Source organism: Octopus sinensis, linkage group LG30 (genome assembly GCF_006345805.1).
Source record: "Octopus sinensis linkage group LG30, ASM634580v1, whole genome shotgun sequence".
NCBI classification, from domain to species: domain Eukaryota; kingdom Metazoa; phylum Mollusca; class Cephalopoda; order Octopoda; family Octopodidae; genus Octopus; species Octopus sinensis.
In genome coordinates this window covers 6,045,167-6,072,033 of record NC_043026.1, presented here as the reverse complement: position 1 = coordinate 6,072,033, position 26,867 = coordinate 6,045,167, and the positions used below count along the sequence as shown (strand labels likewise).

At 40.8% G+C, this 26,867-nt stretch overlaps 1 protein-coding gene across 5 annotated transcripts; it reads right to left on the bottom strand.

The window, feature by feature from the left end:
• Positions 1 to 361: 361 nt before the first annotated feature.
• Positions 362 to 26,867, bottom strand: LOC115226558 (WD repeat-containing protein 61). Of its 5 annotated transcripts, none has more exons than XM_029797561.2 (11): positions 26,745 to 26,867; positions 15,493 to 15,520; positions 11,129 to 11,234; positions 9,382 to 9,467; positions 8,332 to 8,418; positions 7,051 to 7,199; positions 5,657 to 5,750; positions 4,224 to 4,317; positions 3,544 to 3,636; positions 2,541 to 2,619; positions 362 to 766 (listed from the first exon to the last, which is right to left on the bottom strand). In XM_029797561.2, the coding sequence occupies exons 1-11, from the start codon at positions 26,745 to 26,747 to the stop codon at positions 677 to 679; spliced, it is 909 nt and encodes a 302-aa protein (XP_029653421.1). In that variant the 5' UTR covers positions 26,748 to 26,867; the 3' UTR covers positions 362 to 676. The 5 variants fall into 5 exon arrangements, with proteins under 5 accessions (XP_029653421.1, XP_036371091.1, XP_036371089.1 ...); XM_036515198.1 differs by lacking the exon at positions 26,745 to 26,867 and adding an exon at positions 25,609 to 25,921; XM_036515196.1 differs by lacking the exons at positions 362 to 766; positions 2,541 to 2,619; positions 3,544 to 3,636; ... (6 more) ...; positions 15,493 to 15,520; positions 26,745 to 26,867 and adding exons at positions 21,895 to 24,287; positions 26,456 to 26,689.

Sequence of the window (26,867 nt, the reverse complement as noted above, 5' to 3'; positions counted from 1 at the left end):
AGACCCCAGTCGAACCGTCCAACCCATGCTAGCATGGAAAACGGACATTAAACGATGATGATGATGTATATATATATATATATATATATATATATATATATAGGTGCAGGAGTGGTTCTGTGTTCAGTTCCACTGTGTGGTAGCTTGGGCAAGTGTCTTCTACTATAGCCTCAGCCTTCTGAGTGGATTTGGTAGATGGAAACTGAAAGAAGCCCGTCGTATACATTTATATATAGCCTTCTGGCTTCCCAGACCCCAGAGTGAAAAAAATAAGCATTACATTCGACAGAATAATCCAAATGCAAAAAGAGTTTAAACAGGCACAAGAACGGCGACAAATAATTAACACCAAAACAACATCTTTTTCCTTTGTTAAAGCAGTTTTATTGGCATGGGGTGGTGGGTGGAAAGGGGATGGGTCTGATATTTTATTGTTTACAGCATTGATGGAGACAGGCATAGATGCATGTCCTTAGTGATTAATTACATATTTCCGTCTTCCGTGATAGACTTATCCACTCAAGTGGACAGTAATAAACAGACAGACGCTGTCTGTTACAGGGGTGGTCAGTTGTTACAGAGATCTGTGATGGCACGTAGCTGTGGTGGTCAGTGACAGACACACTGTGGAGTGGATGTCTGTCCCGATGGTCGAGGCAGCTGTGGTCGTACATCACTATAGTGGACAGTCGTATATGTGGATGGACTTATCGTCCGAGACGGACACAACCTTGTTCCCTTCTGGATTGTACTTGGCACACCAAACCTGCAGAGAAAAACAACAAAGCACGGCAAAATGAGAGAAGGTCGGTGGCAAAACTGGACGTTTCAGAGGTTTTTCTAAAGTAACCCCTTTAAGGTGTAGTGGCCTGCTGATCACATGACAAGAAACTGAGAGCTTACCTCAGATCAGGGGTGGGGCACCAGGCCATAGAAAATCTACCTGGGTAAATTCAATCTGCACCATGCGAGCATAGAAAGGTACATGTTTAAAACAATCACAATGGTGGTGGTGGTGGTGATAATGATGATGATGATGGTGATGATGATGATGATGATAATGATGATGGTGGTGGTGATGATGATGGTGGTGGTGATGATGATGTTGGTGGTGATGATGATGGTGGTGGTGATAATGATGGTGGTGATGGTGGTAGTGATGATGGTGGTGGTGGTGATGGTGATAATGATGATGATGATGGTGGTGGTGGTGGTGATGATGATGGTGGTGGTGATGGTGGTAGTGATGATGGTGGTGATGATGATGATGATGATGTTGGTGGTGATGATGATGGTGGTGGTAATGGTGGTAGTGATGATGGTGGTGGTGGTGATGGTGGTGGTGATAATGATGATGGTGGTAATGGTGGTAGTGATGATGGTGGTGGTGGTGATGGTGGTGATGATGATGGTGGTGGTGATAATGGTGGTGATGATGATGGTGGTGATGATGATGATGATGGTGGTGATGATGATGGTGGTGGTGATGGTGGTGATGATGATGATGATGATGGTAGTGGTGATGGTGGTGGTGATGGTAGTGATGATGATGATGGTGGTGGTGATGGTGGTGATAATGATGATGATGATGATGATGATAATGATGATGATGGTGGTGGTGGTGGTGATTTTGGTACAATGGAAACACTAATCCTCTCTAGTAAAAGCACAAGGTCTGAAATTGGAGTGGGGTAGGGGATAAGTCGATTACATCGACCCTCAGGGCATAACTGGTACTTATTTAATCGACCCCCAAAAGGACGAAAGGCAAAGTCGGCCTTGGTGGAATTTGAACTCAGAATGTAGCAACAGGTGAAATACCACTAACCATTTCGCCCAACGTGCTAACAATTCTGCCAGCTCACCACCTTAATAATAATAATAATAATTTGTTTCTTTACTACCCACAAGGGGCTAAGCACAGAGAGGACAAACAAGGACAGACAAAGGGATTAAGTCGATTATATCGACCCCAGTGCGTAACTGGTACTTAATTTATCGACCCCCGAAAGGATGAAAGGCAAAGTCCACCTCGGCGGAATTTGAACTCAAAACGTAGCAGCAGACGAAATACTATTTCTTTACTACCCACAAGGGGCTAAGCACAGAGAGGACAAACAAGGACAGACAAAGGGATTAAGTCGATTATATCGACTCCAGTGCGTAACTGGTACTTAATTTATCGACCCCGAAAGGATGAAAGGCAAAGTCCACCTCGGCGGAATTTGAACTCAAAACGTAGCAGCAGACGAAATACTATTTCTTTACTACCCACAAGGGGCTAAGCACAGAGAGGACAAACAAGGACAGACAAAGGGATTAAGTCGATTATATCGACTCCAGTGCGTAACTGGTACTTAATTTATCGACCCCAAAAGGATGAAAGGGAAAGTCGGCCTGGGCGGAATTTGAACTCGGAACATAAGGACAGACGAAATATGGCTATGCACTTCGCCCGGCGTGCTAACGTTTCTGCCAGCTCACTGCCCTATAATAATAATAATAATAATAGTGATAATAATAAAAAACCAAATTCTTACTTGATCACAATGTTCTACAAAGGTATGTACACATTGTCTTGAGGTGGCATCCCATATTTTCACTCTGCGATCCGATGACCTGAAAGGATATGATACACACTTGTGAAGACCTGTTGAGGCAAGTGAAAATCAAAATCGAAATCGATCAACATCAATGGAATTTGTAGTTGTGATACCAGTGCCGGTGGCACGTGAGAGAACCATCCATACATGGCCGTAGCCAGCTATGTATCGACTAGCCTCTGTGCCGGTGGCATGTAAAAAGCACCATCCGAGCGTGGTCGTTAGCCAGCCTCCCCTGGCACCTGTGTCAGTGGTATGTAAAAAGCACCCACTACACTCGTGGAGTGGTTGGCGTTAGGAAGGGCATCCAGCTGTAGAAACACTGCCAGATCAGATTGGGGCCTGGTGCAGCCTTCTGGCTTCCCAGACCCCGGTCAAACCGTCCAACCCATGCTAGCATGGAAAACGGACGTCAATCGATGATGATGATGATGATGATTGTACGTACATCAATGGAGGTGTAGCTGCATGGTTAAGAAGCTTGCTTCCCAATCATGTGGTCTTGGGTTCAAGTCCTGCTGCATGGCACCAAGGGCAAGGGACTTGTATGATAAACCCGAAGGTGACCAATACCTCGAGTAAATTTGGTAAACGGAAACTGCATTGTTGAACATCTTCCTTCCATGCTGGGTCGGACAGTCTGATAGGGGCTGGCTGGCCAGGCTGGAGCCTTCGCCATGCTTCTGAGTGTGTTTTGGCCTGGTTTTTATGGCGTGTAGAAACCCCGCCAAACCAGACAGGGGTCTGGTGCAGCCCTTCAACATACCAGTCCTGGTCAAACCACCCAATCCACACCAGTATGGACAACGCACATTAAATGATGATGGATGGATGGATGGAGGTCTTTACAAACATAAAAAAAAAAAAATTCTGTGTTAGACAGAGATAGAGAGAGGGGGAAAAAAAGGGGCCAAAATGTAAAAAGAGGAAAAAGACTTACCCTGAGACAAAATGAGCATTATCAGGACAGAAGTCAACAGTGAGCACCCAGGAACCGTGGCCAGACAGGGTCCCGACTAGATTGGCATGTTGTCTGTAATTAGAGAAACATTAATTAAAGGTAATGAATGATAGAAGAAAAACAAGCAACAAAACTGTAAATATATATGTAGTGGTGGCGGTCGTGAAGGTATGGTGGTGGTGAAAGTGGTGTTGGTGATGGTGGAGGTAGTGAAGGTGGTGATGGTGATGATGATGTTGATGATGATGATGGTGGTGGTGATGATGATGATGATGATGATAATGATGGTGATGATGATGATGGTGATGATAGTGGTGATGATGATGATGATGATGGTGATGATGATGATGATGATAGTGGTGATGATGATAATGATGGTAGTGCTGGTTGTGGTTGTGTTGATGATGGTGATAGTAGTGGTAGTGAAGATGATGGTGGTGGTGTTGATAGTGGCGATGTTGGTGATGGTGGTGGTTGTGATGGTGGTGGTTGTATTGATGATGGTGATGGTCGTGGTAGTGAAGGTGATGGTGGTTATGATAGCGGTGGCAGTGTTGTTAGTAATGGTGATGGTATAGTGGTGGTGGAGGCGGTAGCCTAGGGTTAAAATGTCTAAAATTTGATAATTGTCAATTTTTTTTTTTTTGTTTTCCACTTACACATCATAGATTTTGATGTGATTATCATCTGACCCAGTGACCAGCAGTTGGGAGTCGGGTGAAAAGCAGAGGGACCGGATTGGCATGGCGTGACCTGACAAAAGAGAGAAACAAACAAAAAAAAACAATTTTAAACTTTTCAAATAAAAATAAAGAAGATTGGCTGTGTGGTAAGTAGCTTGCTTACCAACCACATGGTTCCGGGTTCAGTCCCACTGCGTGGCACCTTGGGCAAGTGTCTTCTGCTATAGCCTCGGGCCGACCAATGCCTTGAGAGTGGATTTGGTAGACGGAAGCTGAAAGAAGCCTGTCGTATATATGTATATATATATATGTATGCGTGTGTGTGTTTGTGTGTCTGTGTTTGTCCCCCTAGCATTGGTTGACAACCGATGCTGGCGTGCTTACGTCCCCGTCACCTAGCGGTTCGGCAAAAAGAGACCGATAGAATAAGTACTGGGCTTACAAAGAATAAGTCTTGGGGTCGTTTCGCTCGACTAAAGGCGGTGCTCCAGCATGGCCGCAGTCAAATGACTTAAACAAGTAAATGTAAATGTAAATGTATGTAAGATTGGATTTATTCAGAGTTTAAACAGGCACCATTACCAGCACTTTTCATGCGACACCTGCACAGTGGCGCTTTACGTGGCACTAATACAGGTGCTATTTATGTGACACTTGGACAGGTGCTTTTTATGTGATACTTATACAGGGGCTTTTCAAGTGACACCCTATACAGGTACATTTTATGTGACACCTGCACAGGTGCATTTATGTGACACCTGCACAGGTGCATTTATGTGACACATGCACAAGTGCTTTTTTTGCACGACACCTTCACATGTACTTTTTAGGTGATACCTGCACAGGTGCATTTCATGTGACACCTGCATAGGTATATTTCACGTGACACCTGCACAGGTGTATCACGTGACACCTGCAAAGGTGCGTTTCACGTGACACCTGCACAGGTGTGTTTCACGGGACTCCTGCATAGGTGCGTTTCATGTGACACCTGCACAGGTGTGTTTTACGAGACACCTGCACAAGTGTGTTTTACGAGACTCCTGCATAGGTGTGTTTTACGAGACACCTGCACAGGTGTGTTTTACAGGACACCTTTTACGTAACACAAGCATTTAGCTGGGTCGCCAAGATGACTTAGTTGCAAGACAAAGACTTCTCAGCTGAGAGAAGGAACAGAACCAAGATAACTGGCTATGAGCCAGGTGAGAAGTCAGAGAATCATGGAAGCACAGAGACAGGTGTCTCACTGCAGAGGGTGGGGGGTGGGGCAGGTTTTTAGCTCAATCTCAACATCTCAATCTCAATGCAGCAAGGTTTTCGCTAAATGTACAACAGAGCTTCTTTGGTCCAATTCGACCCTAACTGGGGGAAATGCAGAAACGTACCAAGATCTATATAGTCCTTACCTTCAAGCGTATGCAGCAGTCGACCTGTTGTTGTATCAAAAATATTTACAATGCCGTCAATAGCACCGCACGCTATATATTTACCATTTGGACTCTGAAAAATATCAGAAAAAATAAAAGATACTAAATCATGAACAGAAAATGTTATTTACTCGACTCCGAAAGAATGAAAGGCAAAGGTGACCTCGGCGGAATTTGAACTCAGAACACAGCAACAGACGAAATACCACTAAGTATTTTGTCCAGCGTACTAACGAATCTGCCAGCTAGCTGCCTTAATTAATAATAATAATAATAAATAATAATAAAAATAATAATAATGATAATAATAATAATAATAATAATAACAATAATAATAATGCTAATGATAATAATAATAATAATAATGCTAATGATAATAATAATAATAATAATAATAATGCTAATGATAATAATAATAATAATAATAATAATGATAATAATAATAATATAATAATAATGATAATATAATAATAATAATAATAGTAATAATAATAATAATAATAATAATAATGTTAGCAAAAGGGGCTGATTGCTACCTAACTCAGATACCAGGAAACCCAAAAATGGCAGAAATTCAAAAGATAGTGCCCATGGGAACTGCTCATATCCTATGCAAAATACTTTCTATGTAATCTCAAGGTTTAAAACAAACATAATTTTGGGGTCTTTTTTTTTTTTGACATTCACTAGTACAACACTAAATACAAAACCAAATATATGGCACGCTAAGCATAACAACAACGTGAACTTCCAACCTGTTGTCTCTTGAGGTCTCTGGGTGAGACTTGGAGCCAACTTGTACAAATATAAAGCAAAAGTCAAACAGAATGATAATAATAATAATCATCATCATCATTTAACGTCCGCTTTCCATGCTAGCATGGGTTGGACGGTTCAACTGGGGTCTGGGGAGCCCGAAGGCTGCACCAGGCCAGTAAGATCTGGCAGTGTTTCTACAGCTGGATGCCCTTCCTAATGCCAACCACTCCGAGAGTGTAGTGGGTGATTTTATGTGCCACCGACACAGGTGCCAGATGAGGCTGGCGAACGGCCACGATCGGATGGTGTTTGTTACGTGCCCACAGCTCGGAGGCCAGTCGGTGCGGTACTGGCTACGGCCACGTTCGGATGGTTTTCTTGTGTGCCACCGGCACTGGTACCACAAAGATACAAATTCCATTGATGTTCATCTATTTTGATTTGGTTTGATTTGATTTTCACTTGCCTCAACAGGTCTTCACAAGTGTCACAAGAAGGAAGGTATGCACAGGTGGACTGACTAATAATAATAATCATAACAGTAATAATAATGCTAATGATGATGATAATAATAATAATAATAATAATAATAACGAACCCTTGTTTGAACTTACATATGCTAAGCTGAGGACAAACTTTCCTCTTGTATCCATCGAGCTCTCCTTTTGTCCTGACTCTACACCAAACAGATTGATTTTACCTGTATGACTACCAGTGGCCAGGTAACGAGAATCAGGTGAGAACGCTAAGGTCCAGGCATCAGCTGTAAATGGAAAAAACACAGAAATCCCTTATTGTTTTGTTGTGGGCAGTCAAAGACTGGTGTGTGGGGGGGGGGGCAGAGGTTTGACTTAAGAAAGCTGGGGGTTATATAACACAAGTATGCATGTATCACCATCATCATCATCATCATTTAATGTCCATTGTCCGTGCTGGCATGGGGTCGATGGTTTGACCAGAGATGGTAAGCTGGAAAGCTGCCGTCCAAGAATTTGGACCTGGAGATCTCCATTTCCAGCGACTTCGAGGGCCACATCCCAGTGGTGTCGGGCGTCAACGAAGAGCCCTCGACTACAGCAAGACGACCAAAGTTTTTTTCTCCATGGTCTGGGGTCTCCTGCCCCTAAGCCCTAGACCATCACCTAATCACCCTTACCCGTCTTGTTGCTTAACAACAACAACAACAACAGCTGGAAAGCTGCACCAGACTTGCATGATTTGGTATGGCTTCTACGGCTGGATGCCCTTCCTAATGCCAAACACTCAAAGAGTGTAATGGGTGCCAGTTGCGTGACACCAGTATCTTCCACGACTGTGATTCTACTTGGTTTGATGGGTCTGATATATCATCATCATCATCACTTAATGTTCATTGTCCATGCTAGCATGGGTTGGACGGTTTGACTAGGGGGCTGGCACACACACACACTGGCATATCTATGTATGTATTCATGTATGTCTGAAAATAATCAAACCAAATGTTCATCATTTCAAGCCACACACCCAAGGAATATTTTGGCCAAATTTAGTGAAAATCTGTTCAACTGTTTCCCAGTAATTTTGCAAACACACAGACAAAGACGAGGGATTACAATGCCCTGGTTTCACTTATACGCACAGAGTAACAAATACAACTAGATGCTCGCATGCATAACACACACACACACACAGCGGTATATCTATGTATGTATTTATGTATGTTTGAAGATAATCTATCCAAATTTCCACCATTTCAAGCCACTCACTCAATGAGTTTTTCTGCCAAATTTGGTGAAAATCCATTCAACATTTCCCAGTAATTTTGCAAACACACAGACAAAGACGAGCGATTACAATACCCTGCTTTCGCTTACACATGCAGGGTAAGAAAGATGTAGATAAAAACTATTTCTTACCAGGATTAGCATCGATTCCTTTGGCGAGTTTCCCAGTTTCAAGATCCCAGATTCTGATCTGACTGCCAAGGCTGCTTGAAGCTGCCACTTTAGAACGAAGTCAAGGAGACCAAACATGGAGTAGAGAGGGGTCGGGCATTGAACAAACAAATCGAACCCAGTACTTGTGCTGTTCTAAATCTGGTAATTACTCTATTGGTCGCTTTTTGCTGAACCTCTATGTGATGTGGACATAAACAAACCAACACCAGTTATCAAGTGGTGATGTAGGGCAACAAACACATGCAAAAATATACACACATGGACTTATACATACATATGTATACACAAAGTTTAGGTTAGTTAAAAGATATTTATAAAATACTAGCAGTATCGCCCGGCGTTGCTCGGGTTTGTAAGGGAAATAACTATATAAGCATTTTTAGAGAGTTACTTCCCTTATAGATGCCAATTCGGGCTTTCTTAGCCATTTCTGTTTTGGTGTCTTCAAGCCATGAAGTCGTTGTTCTAAAAGAACGCTGGTCTCCTTGACAACGCATTACGACGTTGATTTCCTTACACTCCCTTCCCCACAGCTTCACGAGGGAGGGAAGAAGGGGGAGAAGCAACACAGGTACAGGTGTGACCATGGACGCCAACTCCGCCGCCATCGACACACGAAAAATTATGCATTAAAATGGAATAAAAAATGATGTTAAATTATTTTTAAAATCGTAGACGCACGCTAATACCCAGACGGGCTCGATATTAATCACGACTATAAGATACCCGAATTTGGTTAAACTGCACCGCAAAATGTGGGAGGAGTTAGGAATCTAAATCAAAGGGGACAGACATTCACACAACTACAGTTTTATATATATAGATTTCAGCTCCTAAACACAATTTTACTGCAGTAACAATGAAGAAAAAATTCTCTCTTATAGTAAAAAGTGTAAAAACACCATATCTGCCCAGTGCTGCCCCCTATCAGATTCCCAGACATACTTTAACCTAAAGTTTTGAAAGCTGCCCCTAAATGTCAGAGGGTTTGATAAAAGAAAAGGATACAAGTTCCTGTTGCGTTGATGTCAATGGACACAATTCCCAGTTGGTGACCCTCCAGAATGTGGACTGGCTCCAGCATGTTGTCCTTCCTGCAAGAATTAGCAGAAAAAAAAAAAACAATATTAGTAACAATATCAATTCTTTCTATGCGTGGCTGTGTGGTAAGAAACTTGCTTCACAACCTCATGGTTCTGGGTTCAGTCCCACTTTCAGTTTCCATCAACCAAATCCACTCATAAGACACTTGCCCAAGGTGCCACGCAGTGGGACTGAACCCAGAATCATGTGGTCGGGAAGCAAGCTTCTTATTTCTTTATTGCCCACAAATGGCTAAACATAGAGGGGACAAACAAGGACAGACAAACGGATTACATCGACCCCAGTGCGTAACTGGTACTTAATTTATTGACCCCGAAAGGATGAAAGGCAAAGTCGACCTCAGCGGAATTTGAACTCAGAACATAGCAACAGATGAAATACCTATTTCTTTACTACCCATAAGGGGCTAAACACAGAGGGGACAAACAAGGACAGACAAATGGGTTATGTCAATTATATCGACCCCAGTGCGTAACTGGTACTTAATTTATCGACCCCGAAAGGATGAAAGGCAAAGTCGACCTCAGCGGAATTTGAACTCAGAACGTAACGACAGAAGAAATACCTATTTCTTTACTACCCATAAGGGGCTAAACACAGAGGGGACAAACAAGGACAGACAAATGGATTATGTCAATTATATCGACCCCAGTGCGTAACTGGTACTTAATTTATCGACCCCGAAAGGATGAAAGGCAAAGTCGACCTCGGCGGAATTTGAACTCAGAACCTAACGCCAGACGAAATACCTATTTCTTTACTACCCATAAGGGGCTAAACACAGAGGGGACAAACAAGGACAGACAAATGGATTATGTCAATTATATCGACCCCGGTGCGTAACTGGTACTTAATTTATTGACCCCGAAAGGATGAAAGGCAAAGTCGACCTCAGCGGAATTTGAACTCAGAACCTAACGCCAAACGAAATACCTATTTCTTTACTACCCATAAGGGGCTAAACACAGAGGGGACAAACAAGGACAGACAAATGGATTATGTCAATTATATCGACCCCAGTGCGTAACTGGTACTTAATTATCGACCGAAAGGATGAAGGCAAAGTCGACCTCGGGGAATTTGAACTCAGAACGTAACGACAGAAGAAATACCTATTTCTTTACTACCCATAAGGGGCTAAACACAGAGGGGACAAACAAGGACAGACAAATGGATTATGTCAATTATATCGACCCCAGTGCGTAACTGGTACTTAATTTATCGACCCCGAAAGGATGAAAGGCAAAGTCGACCTCGGCGGAATTTGAACTCAGAACCTAACGCCAGACGAAATACCTATTTCTTTAATACCCATAAGGGGCTAAACAAGAGGGGGACAAACCAAGGACAGACAAATGGATTATGTCAATTATAATCGACCCCAGTGCGTAACTGGTACTTAATTTATCGACCCCGAAAGGATGAAAGGCAAAGTCGACCTCGGCGGAATTTGAACTCAGGACCTAACGGCAGACGAAATACCGCTAAGCATTTCGTCTGGCGTGCTACCGATTCTGCCAGCTTCTTACCCCACAGCTATGGCTGTGCTTATTAGATAGGATTTTTCAAACACCGAATGGTTATGGGATCCATCCGAACAAAATAGGAACCGCAGGGGTCCGTAGGAACCACAGCTTTACACCCCACTTACCAACTCCAGATCTTGACAACATCATCAACACTCCCGGTCACTATGTTCTCGCTTCCATCGTTTTCGTTCCGGCCCCAAGCACAGCTCCAGATACTGTCATCATGTGCTGAAAGAGACAGTAGTAGTAGTAGTAGTGGTGGTGTGGTAAGGCAAATGTAGAGTAAAAGGGAAAGGGAAATGAGTAGCAGGGTAGAGAATGTGAGGAGAGGGGATGAGTTTGTAGAGAGTGGTGATGGTGGTGGTGGTAGTAGTAGTGGTGGTGGTGGTGGTAGTAGTAGTAGTGGTGGTGGTGGTAGTAGTAGTAGTACTGGTAGAAGTATTGGTAGTAGTAGTGGTGGTGATGTGTGTGGTAGTAGTGTAGTAGTAGGTGGTAGTGGTAGTAGTAGTGGTGGGTGGTGGATGGTGGTTGGTGGTAGTAAGTAGTAGTGGTGGTGGTTGTTAGTAGTGGTGGTGGTGGTAGTAGTAGTGGTGGTGGTGGTAGTATAGTGGTGGTGTGGTAGTAGTAGTGGTGGTGGTGGGGTAGTAGTAGTGGTGGTAGTGGTAGTAGTAGTGGTGGTGGTAGTAAGTAGTAGTGGTGGTGGTTGTAGTAGTGGTGGTGGTAGTAGTAGTGGTGGTGGTGGTAGTAGTGGTGGTAGTGGTAGTAGTAGTGGTGGTGGTGGTGGTGGTGGTAGTAAGTAGTAGTGGTGGTAGTGGTAGTAGTAGTGGCGGGTGGTGGTGGTAGTAGTAGTGGTGGTGGTGGTGTAGTAGTAGAGTGGTGGTGGTTGTAGTAGTAGTGGTGGTGGTGGTGGTAGTAGTAGTGGTGGTGGTGGTAGTACCAATAATGTTAGAGATAAGACGAGTGGTGGTAGTTGCAGTAGTAGTAGTAGTAGTAGTGATAGTCGTCGTACCATGGGCAATAGTAGTTTTCCAGCCACTAAGTTGTAGAAGTAGTACTAACAACAATAACAATAACAATATTGAAGCTAACAAGCAGGTGGGGCTGAAAAACTAAATTCACCTTCCTAATACGCACAGGTGTGGCCGTGGCGGCCCAAGAGCCTTGCTTCCTAACAACGTGACACCTTGGGCAAGTTTCTTCTGTTCCTGTCTCCGGTTGACCAATGCCTTGTGAGTGGATCTGATGGAGCATCGAAATCATTTAACGTCTGCTTTCCATGCTGGCATGGGTTGGACGGCTTGATAGGAACTTGCAAGGGCCAGGGGTTGTATAAGGTTCTGTTGTCTGCTTTGGTGTGGTTTCTGCAGTTGGATGCCCCCCCTTAATACCTATTTCTTTACTACCCACAAGGGGCTAAACACAGAGAGGACAAACAAGGACAGACAAAGGGATTAAGTCAATTACATCAACGCCAGTGCGCAACTGGTACTTATTTAATCAACCCCGAATGGATGAAAGGCAAAGTCGCGCTAGGTCGGAGAATTTGAACCCAGAACGTAGCGGCAGACGAATACCTATTTCTTTACTACCCACAAGGGGCTAAACACAGAGGGGAACAAACAAGGACAGACAAAGGATTAGTCGATTACATCAACCCCAGTGCGCAACTGGTATTTTTATTAATCGAACCTGAAGGATGAAAACAAGTCGACCTCGGCGGAATTTGAACAGACGTAAAGACAGACGAATACCTATTTCTTTCTATACCACAAGGGGCTAAACACAGAGGGGACAAACAAGACAGATATAGGTATTAAGTCGATTACATCGACCCCAGTGCGTAACTGGTACTTATTTAATCAACCCCGAATGGATGAAAGGCAAAGTCGACCTCGGTGTAATTTGAACTCAGAACGTGAAAACAGATGAAATACCGCTAAGCATTTCGCCCGGCGTGCTAACGTTTCTGCCAGCTCACCACTTGCCCCTCTTAATACCAACTACTTTATGGAGTCTACTGGGTGCTTTTCCGTTTACATGGTACCAGCACCAAAGGAAACAGAAAAAAAGCCCGTCAGGCTTCTTTCTGTTTCCATTGGTGCTGGTACCATGTAAACAAGACATTTGTACGACAGAGCCAGAGGTGGTTTCAGCCAGGTTGGTATCGAAAGGGGTTAAACACACCTTTACATTTGGGCAGATGCACATTAGAAGCAGTTGGAAGGGTGTGCATTGAAGGAAATTTAGGCTATTATTTCTAGCATATACAGCGACCACATTGAGGTCTCCTTCTCTCATGTCTTCTGCTGATTATTTTTCTTCTTAACCCTTTTGGTACCCTATTTCTGTTGAGATGCTCCGTGTCTCTTTCAATTATTTTAAATATAACAAAGAATTTAGTAAAATAACTTTGCTATCATTAAGCTAGTCTTAGGAACATAAATTGTGACTAAGGTTTGGTGGAAGAATTTAATTGAGAACTTATGAAAACAAGACATTTGTACTCAGAGCCAGAGGTGGTTTCAGTCGGGTTGGTAACGAAAGGGTTAAAATACCATAAAAAAGCACCCAGCCTTTTATTTACAAGTGTCATCATCATCATCATCGTTTAACATCTGCCTTCTATACTAGCATGAGTTGGACGATTTGACTGAGGGCTGGTGAACCAGACGGCCGCACCAGGCTCCAATCTTGATTTGGCAGAGTTTCTACAGCTGGATGTCCTTCCTAATGCCAACCACTCCGAGCGTAGTGGGTGCTTTTTACGTGCCACTGGCACAGGGGCCGGTCAGGCAGTACTGGCAATGACCTCGCTCGAATCTTTTTACACATGCCACCGGCACAGTTGCCAGTAAGGCAAATGGTGTCCTTTTACGTGCCACCGGCACAGAAGCCAGTTGGCTGTTCTGGCAACGATCACGCTCGGATGGTGCTCTTGGCACCCTACTAGCTCAGGGCACAAGTGCCAGTAAGGCAATGCTGGTAATGATCACACTCGAATGGTGCCGTTTGATGTGCCACTGGCATGGAAGCCGGTTACTTTATGTAAATTTCTTTACATATTTAGACCGGGCCATGGGACCTAGACTCTCTCTCTTTTACTCTTTTAGTTGTTTCAGTCATTTGACTGCGGCCATGCTGGAGCACCGCCTTTAATCGAGCAACTCAATCCTGGGACTTATTCTTTTGTAAGCCCAGTACTTATTCTATCGGTCTCTTTTGCCGAACCGCTGAGTGACGGGGACATAAACACACTAGCATTGATTGTCAAGCAATGCTAGGGGGACAAACACACACATATATATATATATATACGACGGGCTTCTTTCAGTTTCCGTCTACCAAATCCACTCACAAGGCTTTGGTCGGCCCGAGGCTATAGTAGAAGACTCTTGTCCAAGGTGCCACGCGGTGGGACTGAACCCGGAACCATGTGGTTTGTAGGCAAGCTACTTACCACACAGTCACTCCTGCTTTTTTGGTTGAGAGAACACAAAGACCCTTGCAAATGAAAGGCTGGGTCCTTTTCCCTGAGCGTAAATTGATTTCCCCCAGTGCAGCAACATCACTGAGATAAGTGGTGAAGTTTAAGTACCTTGTAGCCGAGTTCATGATTGATGGGCAGCAGGAGACTGAACTGAATCCTTCAATTGCAGGTGCTTGGTTTGTTAACGTGTCAGCTCCAGCATTCAATCTTCAGAACAGAAGATGCTTTAACCTTTTACTGTTCAGAATACTCTGTCAAATGTAATGTTTTCCCTTTATTCTTTTACTTGTTTGTCATTTGATTGCAGCCATGCTGGAGCACCGCCCTTTTAGTCAAACAAATCAATCCCAGGACTTATTCTTTGTCAGCCTAGTACTTATTCTATCGGTCTCTTTTACCGAACAGCTAGGTTACAGAAATGTATACATACCAACATCGGTTGTCAAGCGATGGTGGAGGGACAAATACAGACACAAATATATAAAAGGCACCATTCGTGCGTGATCGTTACCAGCGTCGCCTTACTGGCACTTGTGCCAGTGGCATGTGTAAAAGATTCGAGCGAGGTCGTTGCCAGTACTGCTTGACTGGCCTCCAAGCTGGTGGTACGCAAAAGCACCCACTACACTCTTGGAATGGTTGGCATTAAGAAGGGCATCCAGCTGTAGAAGCACTGCGAGATCAGACTGGAGCCTGGTGTAGCTCCTGGCTTCCCAGACCCTGGTTGAACCGTCCAACCCATGCTAGCAAGGAAAACGGACGTTAAACGATGATGATGATGATGTCAAACTGTCCAATCCATCCCAGCACGGAAAACAGATGAGGATGATGATACAAAACTGCTGTTAGGTAGGTAGATTAACAAAAGGTATGTACACAGGTGTCGTGATGAAATTGTTTAATTAAAATATGGACACTTTGAAACTGACATGATTTATATGAAGGGGTTACAGGTGACCGCAGAGGGGTGAGGAACCATAAAAGGGCTGAAGCACTTACCTTGCTCATTTTTCATAAGAGTTGAATACTAGAAATTTGAAAAATGAAAAAATAAAAATATATATAATATAAGTAGTAGTGTTAATAAGTATATATGCATACATATATATATATCTATATACAATTAAGTTTGGCAGAGAGAGAGTGAGAGAGAGACAATGAGGCATGATATTGTAGCACTCCATATATATATATATTTATATATATATGTGTGTGTGTGTGTGTATATATATATATATATATATATACAAATTGAGATAGGGGTTGCAAGTTCAACCCTCCATGGGATAACATATATCCAATATACTGCTAGTGAAGTACCCAACAAAGTTAATACATAAATGGTAGTTGATAAATGATTTAGATGTATTTCTCCATTTTCTTATTTTGTATATGTATATATATATATATATATATATATATACACACGCACGGTGGGCTTCTTTCAGTTTCCATCTACCAAATCCACTCACAAGGCTTTAGTCAGCCTGAAGCTACAGTAGAAGACACTTGCCAAAGGTGCCATGCAATGGGACTGAACCCAGACCCATGTCGTTGGTAAGCAAGCTACTTACCACACAGCTACACCTGTGCTTATATATATAGATTAATCAGCCGAAATTGCGAGGATGATCTGGTTCTTGACTGAGGATAGAAAGCTTTGAATGACCTGTCCTTGTTTTTTTGTATTGTCTATCTGGTCGTTTTGTTGTCCCTTTTTGTATCACCTAGTTGTCCGGATGTTTTGCATTCTTGTCTCATTTTGTATTTTATATATATAGCAGCATACATACACTTTGTTCTCTTATATATATACCCATATATATATATATGTGTGTATGTAGATAGATAGATGGATGGACAGAGAGATAGATATGTATGCATGAAACTTAATTGCATTTATCTGCAACACTACCTCAAAATCAGCTTGTCTTGGAATTCTCAAATATATTTATCTATCTGCTTGTCTCATATATATATATATGACTACCAATGGTTTCATGCCAAGACTACCAATAGTTTCATGCCAAGAATCCTCAGCAATTATCAAGCCTACCATATTGGGACGATGGTACTCATCTCCATCTTGAAGAATACCTCAACCAAGATAGATAGATACATACATACACAGACTGATAGATATACAACAAAAATCAAATAATAATAATAATAATAACAATAACATATAACAATAATAATAATAATAATAATAAAAAATCTCGAAAACAATTTCTAAAAAATTCTTTTTATTCATAAACTAACTTTGCTTTTATTGTGACACCACCTCCGCCGCCATCAGTTTATGGCACACAGATCCAGAAAGTCTTTAACGAAGTCATTTCATTAATTGAAAAGATTTGTGTTGTTTGTGACATTCTTTTTTTAAACTTTTGGTTTATGTTTTTGCGAGGGAGCAGAGAATGCTGTGTTGGGGCCGCCCTGCGCCCTCTTATCATTTGGCATGAGTAAAAGTCACACTGTTTTGTACTATTAAATGCTAAATACACAGAAAAAGTAGAAAATCTAAGAAAAAAAAAAAAAAATAATGGTTTCAAAATTTTGGCACAGGGCCTGCAATTTCAGGTGGAGGGGGCAAATCGGTTGATTTACATTGGCACCTCTCCACCCCCCGGTCTAGAAATGGTATTTTATCAACCCTGAAGGGATGAAAGGCAAAAAACGACCTTGGCAGAATTTGAACTCGGATAAGTTCGTTTAAATCTATAAGTACTTGAAACAAGAACATAAGCTTTTGTGTGACAATATTTTTTTCATACATAAAGAATATATACATATGTACAAACATGTTTACACTCACACATATAAGCATGTTCATATATATACACACACCCAAATGTGTACAGATACATGAACATATATATATACAATAAATGGCTCAGCCCTAAAGTTGTGGCCATGCTGGGGCACCACCATGAAAATACATAATTTCAACATTTATACGTGTATATACATATATACACAAACATATGTAGATATATACACGCATGTATATATATATATATATACACACACATATATATACATAAATACTATATATACATACATTATATAACATACATATACATATGTATATATATATACATATATAATATATATATATACATATATATATATATATACATATATATACATATATATATATATATACATATATATACATACATATACACATATGTATATATATATATAATATATATATATATACATACACACACACACAAACATCTGTGTATATATATATATATACATACATATACACATAAGTATATATATATATATATATATACACACACACACATGCATGTGTATATGTCTATATACATATATATACATATATATATATATATATACTATATATATATATACATACACACACACACATGTATGTGTATATGTCTATATACATATATATAATGAGAAAATGGAGAGGTGATTAATAAAATCATTAATTATAAAATATGACATCTCTGACAGCTGTTTCGATTCAGAAATCTTTAGATAATTAATTTCATAAATTAATTTCTAAAATTAAAACCATAAGATTTCCATTTTCTCATTCTTTCAATATAAATATATGACCCATGGTTTATACGGTTACCTTATAGTTGAACTTGTTAAAGATTGGTGATTAACCAGTATTTTCATTGGATTTATGATCTCTTAATGAGGTTAATTACCTTTATTATATATATATATATATACATACACACACATAAGCATGTGTCCACATATTTATAAAGACATATATAAACAAGCATATCTGCTATATATACATATATATATATATGCATGTATGTATATATATATATATATATATGCATGTATGTATATTTTGATGTAAAGCTATATACAAGGACGATTGAACATTAAGTTGAAGGATTTAATACATTTTAGGAGAATGCCCGTTCTTTAAACTTTTACAAGGAAACGGTTGATAGGGATTGGGAAGTGTGGGTCGAATTCCTTGCGTCTGACAAAGGCTAGCAAGTCGATACTTCGAAGTCACTGTCAACTTTTACCCTGTAAAAGTTTAATAAATATATACACTCACACACACATATATACACATACTTCCACTCCAATAAGCCTCTATGTATATATATATATATATATATCACATACATATATATACATAAATACTATATATATATACATATATATATACTATATATACATACATATATACACATACTATATATAAATATACATATATACACATACTATATATAAATATACATATATATAGTATATACACATATACATACTATATATACATATGTATACACAGGATACATACATATACATATTATATACATATGTACACTATATATATACATACATATATACACATATTATATATACATTTTATATACACATTTGGACTCTGCCAACCCTTGCTGGTATAGAAAAATGTACATAAAACAGAACCAGCAAGTATGCTAACATAAAGCTACACATTTTATCTTGTATTTACAGCAGCGTAGATCAGACAGGTTTAGAAATTTACAGAAAATATAGTACTCAATACACGGCATCCCCTTCACTAGCAAACTCTGTAAAGTACAACGCTAAATAACTTGTACCAGCAGAAACTGTGTGTGATATTCACTTGAACCATTCATATAATCTCAATAATAATGGGGGAGTATCATAGCCATGTGTTGAGAGGGATTCTTTGGGGTTTGGATAATTCACCTCTTAAATAACCCTTATTCAGGGACCTTTTTGAGCGGGATGGGTTACTCAAACTGAAGAAAATTCTAACTGGGCCCCACCTGCAAGGTCATGTGCTGTTTATCTTGATATGAGATCACCATGTCACGAACATATGGTTGTGATGCATGTGCCTGGTGTACCCTTATCAGACAGGTAGTAATAATGGGTATACTGGGCTTTGTATGTTTTAGCCCAGTGTCACTTTGATGGCATGAACTGCTCTCTCACTCAATAATAATAATTCTTTCTACTATAAGCACAAAGCCTGGAATTATTGAGGAGTGAGGGGAGTAAGTCGATTACATCAACCCCAGTGTGCAGCGGGTACTAATTTTATTGACTGATACCAAAAAAAAAAGATTTGAAACAGAAAGGTGACTAACTGACTGCGGTAGAAATTGAACTCACGAACACTTTGTTTGACACGCTAACGATTCTGCCAGGTTGCCATCTTTATCAACAATAAAAATAATTCTTTCTACTATAGGTTTTAAAGCCTCAAATTTGGGGGAAGAGATTAAGTTAATTACATTGACCCCAGTGAGTAACTGGTACTTGATTTATCGACCCCTGGAAGAAGGAAAGGCAAAGTCGACCTCAAAATAATTATATTTCTAAATCCCTCAGAGAGATTTATACAGTAGCAGCACAATAAAGGGATGGTATGTTGTCAACTTGATGTGAGAGTCCCACGAAAGGGAAGAATACTACTGTTATTCAGCCCTAGGAAACACCGGGTCCAAAGGGAAGCGGTGTTACCTAGGGCTAAATAACAGTAGCATTCTTCCCTTTCATGGGACCGTCACATTAAGTTGACAACATGCCATCACTTTAAAGTCGACCTCGGCGGAATTTGAACTCAGAACATAGTGGTGGACGAAATACCACTAAGAATTTCGTCCAGTGTGCTAACGATTCTGCCAGCCAACCACCTTAATAATAATAATATAATAATAATAATAATAATAATAATAATAATAATAATAATAATAATAATCCTTTCTGCTAAGGGCACAAAGCCCGAAATTGTATGGGGGAGACTAGTTGATTACATCGACCCCAGGATGCAACTGGTATTTAATTTATCGACCCCGAAAGGATGAAAGGCAAAGTCGACCTCGGTAGAATTTGAACATAGTGATGGACGAAATACCACTAAGAATTTCGTCCAGTGTGCTAACGATGCTGCCAGCTTTCAACCTCAATGACAATAATGATGATAATGCATTATTTACATTATTTACATTTGATGGATATTTGTCCTCATCTTGTTTGTTGTTAACACAACGTTTCAGCTGATATACCCTCCAGCCTTCATCAGGTGTCTTGGGGGAAATTTCGAACCTGGGTTCTCATTCTCATGCCTGGAATTGAACTCGGAACCTTGGGGGTTAGTAGCCCGTGCTCTCAACCACTACACCATACAAACAAGATGAGGACAAATATCCGTCAAATATAAATAATGTACATAACTCCTCATCTTGTTTCTATGGTGTAGTGGTTGTGAGCGCGGGCTACTAACCCCATAGTTCCGAGTTCAATTCCAGGCAGCGACCTGAATAATAATAATAATATCAAAAAATACCTTAGGAATGAGAACCCAGGTTCGAAATTTCCCCAAATATCCGTCAAATATAAATAATGTACATAACTCCTCATCTCTTAAATATACAATGATAATAATGGTTTTAATTTCTACCACAAGGGGATGAGCCAACTACATCGACCCCAGTGTTAAACTGGTACTTATTTTATCGACCCCGAAAGGACAAAAGGCAATGTCGACCTCAGTGGAATTTGAACTCAGAACAAAGACAGACAAAATGCTGTTGAGCTTTTCGCCCAGCATGCTAACATTTCCACCTAACCAGTTGACCATGTCCCTTAGTGGCTGACGATATGTGCACCTCTGGTCACCAAAGGCATAGGAGTGGCTGTGTGGTAAGTAGCTTGCTTATCAACCACATGGTCCTGGGTTCAGTCCCACTGCGTGGCACCTTGGGCAAGTGTCTTCTACTATAGCCTCGGGCTGACCAAAAGCCTTGAGTGGATTTGGTAGATGGAAACTGAAAGAAGCCCGTCATATATATGTATGTGTGTGTATATGTTTGTCCCCTGCAACATAGCTTGACAACCAATGGTGGTGTGTTTACATCCCCACAGCTTAGCTGTTCGGCAAAAGATACCGATAGAATAAGTACTAGGCTTACAAAGAATAAGTCCTGGAGTCAATTTGCCCGACTAAAGGCTGTGCTCCAGCATGGCCACAATCAAATAACTGAAGCAAGAGACATCTTAAATAATAATAATAATGATAAATTGAAATTTTGGCAAAAGCCTGACAATTTTAGAGAGGGAGTAAGTTGATTACAATGAACTCTAGGGAACAATTGGCACTTTAATATAACTGTCCCCAAAACGATGAAGGCAAAGTCAACCTCGGCAGAATTTGAACTCAGAACGTAGAGATGAACAGAAAGCATTCTGTCCAGCATGCTAATGATTCAGCCAGCTCACTGCTTTTTTAATAATAATAATAATAATAATGGTTTCGAATTTTGGCACAAGGCCTGCAAGTTCAGGGGAGGTGGTACATTGATTACATCAACCCTAGTGTATAACTGGTACATATTTTATCAACCCCAAAAGGATGAAAGACAAAGTTGACATTGGTGGCATTTGAACTCAATAATAATAATAATATAATAATAATAATAATAATGATAATGAGGATATTTTAAATTAATATTTTAGAAATATTTCCCCAAAATAATTTTGGCCAGTTTCTGCTTAGATTTTGAGTATTTCTTGATGGAATGAAGATTGGCGTGGGTCTTCAGCTGCGACTGGGACTTAAAGGTCATGTCGCAGTCATTTAAGGGACACTGGAAGATGGGGTGAGATTTGGAACGGTGACTAGAGTGGTCTTTCACATGCAAGTCAAGTTTAGATTTTTCCAAGAACACCTGGCCACAACCAGGTTTGGGGCAGGAAAATGAGTTGCGTGCCGCCGAAGGGTGGCTTCTCAGGTGCTGACTGAGCAGCGAACTGCTGAAGAATATGTCCCCGCATATGGAACAGAGAAGTTTTTGGTGGAGGTAAGTCGGTCCTTGTGCTGTGGTCGCAGTGGAGCTTGGCAATTGGTGTTTTTGACTGGGGGTTTGGGTTGGCGTTTGTGAGGAATGGTGGGATGGAGAAGTGGAAGAAATACATGAAGATGTGTTACTGCGGCTGCCGCCATTGTTACTACTGTTATTCCAAGGTTGGTGTTTGGAGGAAGGCCTCGAACTTCTGAACACTTCGACGCAGTCTTTGGTTGAATAAAGAATATCGTCCATTTGTTGTTTGGCAGAACTATCCATGGAAGCAGAACACTGCATCTCCGTGTGGTAAAACAGATGGATTTTCAAAGAAGAAGCGGACACAAATTCTTTGCCACAACTTTTGACAGAACAGATGTATTTATTTGTTGGTTTCTTCACTGAATTCTGGCTGGGATACCCAGGGGTGGAACTGTCTTGACTCTGTGGATGGGTTACGGAGGTAATTACCGTTTCCTTATGGCAACTGCTTGACTGTCTGTGACCAGAATCAGCGAATTTAATATTTGTCGTCGGGAGAGGAGTGCGACTAGGTTTAATCTTGTTAACTTCGGTTGCTACTTCTTTCGGTGAATTCAAATTCATTTTATCCTGGTTGGTGTTGCTGCAACATTGAGCAGTCGTCGTTGTCTGGGTGGGTTTGATCTGGCTGCTACCGGGTGGCTTTGATGACGCTAAATGAATGACAGTGTCACGAGGAGGTGGTTTCAAGTTGGTGGCCGTCCTCTCTTTGTCGGCATTACAGATTTCTTGTGACCCTTTATCACAACTGCGGTCTGCAACCTTGACATCATTCGAGACTGGAGAAATTACTGAAACCTTTGAGGGTTGATTAGGGGCTTTAGGGCCATCTGTGCGGCCTGTGTCAGGGGCTTTAGGTTCATCTGTGTGGCCTGTGCCCAGGGAGTGGCTAGCATTAATGTTATCAGTAACAACTTTAGAAATAACAGAATTCTTATCTGTCGGCAGAACTGGTGAGACGAGTTCTTTGCTACGGCAGGTTGATGTAGCTGTAGGGGGTACATAACCAGACAGTCGACTCGCCAGGGATCTTTTACGGTGGCCTTTTTTGGGGTATTTTTTCTTCAGGGGATGAACACGACTATGGCTCTTCATGTGCTCCAACATTTTATGCTTGAATGGAAAACTGCGGCTACAGCCCTCATTGGAGCAAGGAAATCGACGGCCATCATGATAGGACTTCATGTGGGCGACAAGGTTTCGTTTCATTGTGTAGTAACGTCCGCAACCATCTCGCGAACATATGAACACCTCACGCGTCTCTGAATGCACTTTAATATGTTTCTTTAAACATAATTTCGAAGCAAATACTTTATCACAGTGTGGACATTTCTGTAGTGGCCGATGGTGGGTCGATCGGTGTTTAATTAACTGCGTCCACTTTTCAAATGTCTCTGCACAATGTTCGCATTTGTATCCATCGTGCACCTTCATGTGTCTTTTGAAATGACTGAAGACGCGAAAGGATTTCTTACAACTAGACAGCATGCAAGAGAAAGGGTTCACCCCGCTGTGTTCAAACTCATGTTGTTTTAATCCGTGGTGCTTTTTGAAAACTTTTCCACAACCTTCGACTGGACATTTATAATTTTTACTCTGCTCGTGCACGTTGCGTACATGCACACGCAGATTCTGCAAGTTCTGGAATGTTTTTGAGCAGCCGTTTTCAGAACACGTTAGCCTCTCCCTGGAACCGGCCGACTGGGAAGCTGAACACCATTTTAAGTGTCGGTTGAGGTGGTCTTTTCTGGAGTAGGTCTTGCCACAGCCTTCATTTGCGCAATGAAATGGTCTCTCTCCCGTGTGCTGACGGATGTGTTGGTCAAGGTAAAGCTTCTTACTAAATATCTTAGAACATCCGCCCACAGAGCACACATAGGTCGTCCGGGTATTTTGGTTGGAAGAACTCATTCCGTATGTTCAAGATATATACACCTAGACGTAGACAAAAACATAAAAAATGTCTGATTTCAGCCTAATGAGCCTCGCGGCAGTAAAAGACAGGAAAAAAAATGGAGGGAATAAGGTGGGATACGGCACACGTTAATTAAATGACATAATCTTTGGTGGCACACCTGTGCAAACAAACAGTTTGTCTTATACAGTCTTGCAGGAAATGGAGAGAGAGAGAGAAAAAAATGGTATTAACAGAAGAATTCGGGGAATTATTGATGTTGGGTCAGTTAAAAGTTATACGTAGGAATTCAAAGAGTGGAATAAATTTGATGGCGAGAAGAATTAGGCGCCGCCGGGGAGGGAGGGAGACGGTCTGGAATTCCACCGTTTCGGGTAGAAGAACATTTCATGGAAAAAAAAAAAAAGGAAGAAAAAATGGAAATCAAAATGTGAAACAGCAGACCTTGGGAGGTAATTTAGATGCAATAATTAGTCAAAGAATTTGGCATAAATGAAACGAAACATAATCAGGCTTGGTAAGGCGTAGAATGAATTAAAACAAAATTGTCATCTCTGGTTCTTTGTATCCATAATACAACACCAAAATTCTTCAGTTCTTGTATATATGTCCGGGTACAATAACCGGGTATATATATATATATATATAAAGTTCGTTATATACACGTCTATGATGTAGATTTCAAATGCATATACAGTGTTAGGTGTTGTATGTACACAGCTAGAGATAAAGGTGGCACTGGTGAGTTTTAGAGTTCCATGAAGAATACAATAGTCCAATGTTTAGCATAATTTCTCATGTATATATATACACGTCGGAGTGTGTGCATACATACATATATACACATATATGCACACACACACCAAGATATAGCCTTGTTAATGTGTGTATAAGTGCTTTATAGTCAATATGTATATACACATGGAATAACTATATACACACATTATATGTATATGTATATATATATGTGTGTATGTATATATATATATATATATATTTATATATATATACACACACCAAGATATAGCCTTGTTAATGTGTGTATAAGTGCTTTAAAGTTATGTATATACACATGGAATAACTATATACACACATTATATGTATATATATATATATATATGTGTATGTATGTATATATGTATGTATATATATATATATATTTTATATACACACACAAACGTGGTTTTATATACAATGCCAGCAAAGAGCAGGTGCTTTCCCGAGTTAATTTGAATATATTTAAATACTGTTCGGAATCATGAAAGTGTGTGTGTATATATGTATGTATGTATAAATAGTGGTGTGTATATATATAGTTATGTCAAGAATGCGTTGATTTACCCAATGGACTTTGTTGGTGGCGGTTGAGGTCCGGTGATGGAAGATTCTGCCGGAATTGATTCCAGATCGCTGTTATTTAGCCCGAGGTCAGCCCTGAAAGAGGAGACCTGCGACGAAGATGAGTTCCAACCGAGGCCATCCAGTCATATAATTGTATGGTGAGAAGGGTGATGATCTATGATCTATATATGCATGTGTGTATAATTACATTGTTGGGTTTTGTTTTCCCTCTTTCTTTTAAAGGGGTTAGTACGTGTCGAGGGAGAGTTTAGCTGCTATTGCTAGCAGGTCGAGCTTCCACCGTTGCACAGGTTTTTTTCCCTCGCTGAATGGAGAGAGAGAAAAGGAGACAGAGATAGAGAGCGAGGGAGAGAGAGAGGTAGATAGAGAGGAATATAAAGGGAGGGAAAGGGGAAAAAAATCAGGGAGGGAGGAGGAGAGGAAGCGAGAGAGATAGGGACACAGAAAGAGGGAGAGAGATAGAGAGAAATATAAAGGAGGGAAAGGGAAAAAATCAGGGAGGGAGGAGGAGAGGAAGCGAGAGAGATAGGGACACAGAAAGAGGGAGAGAGATAGAGAGAAATATAAAGGGAGGGAAAGGGAAAAAAAAATCAGAGAGACAAAGGGAGGGAGGGAGAGAGGAAGCGAAAGAGATAGGGACACAGAAAGAGGAAGAGAGATAGATAGGACTATAAAGGGAGGGAAAGGGGAAAATCAGAGAGAGAAAGGGAAGGAGGAGGAGGAGAGGAATCGAGAGAGATAGGGACACAGAAAGAGGGAGAGACAGAGAAAGACAGAGATAGAGAGAGGGAGAGAGAGAGAAGTGAAAGGGGACAGATATTCTTACGTTTGATAACCGGTAAAGTCAGAGTAGTGAATAAAAGAGGGAGCCGTTCATCGCAATTCTAGAAAAAGGGTTCCGACACCAAAGAAATATTAACTTCAAGACATCATCACCATCATTGACATCAACGTACAGAGCACAATATAAGAAGCCGATATGGAGAGAAATATTTTAGACACGATAAAGATAATAAATAAATTGAAGAAATTTTTTTTCAGGCTAACGAGAATAGAAATTTCCACACGAAAAGATATTTGAAAAAAGGTGAAAAAAAAGAAAATTATCCAATTACCATGATGCCTTGTGCTGCACTGCTCTTTCACTATACTAGTAGCGACACCTAACTATTTATACTGACAACTAAGCTGTGCGTATCATTGTAATTATCTCCCCCTTTACGACTCGACCACGCCGT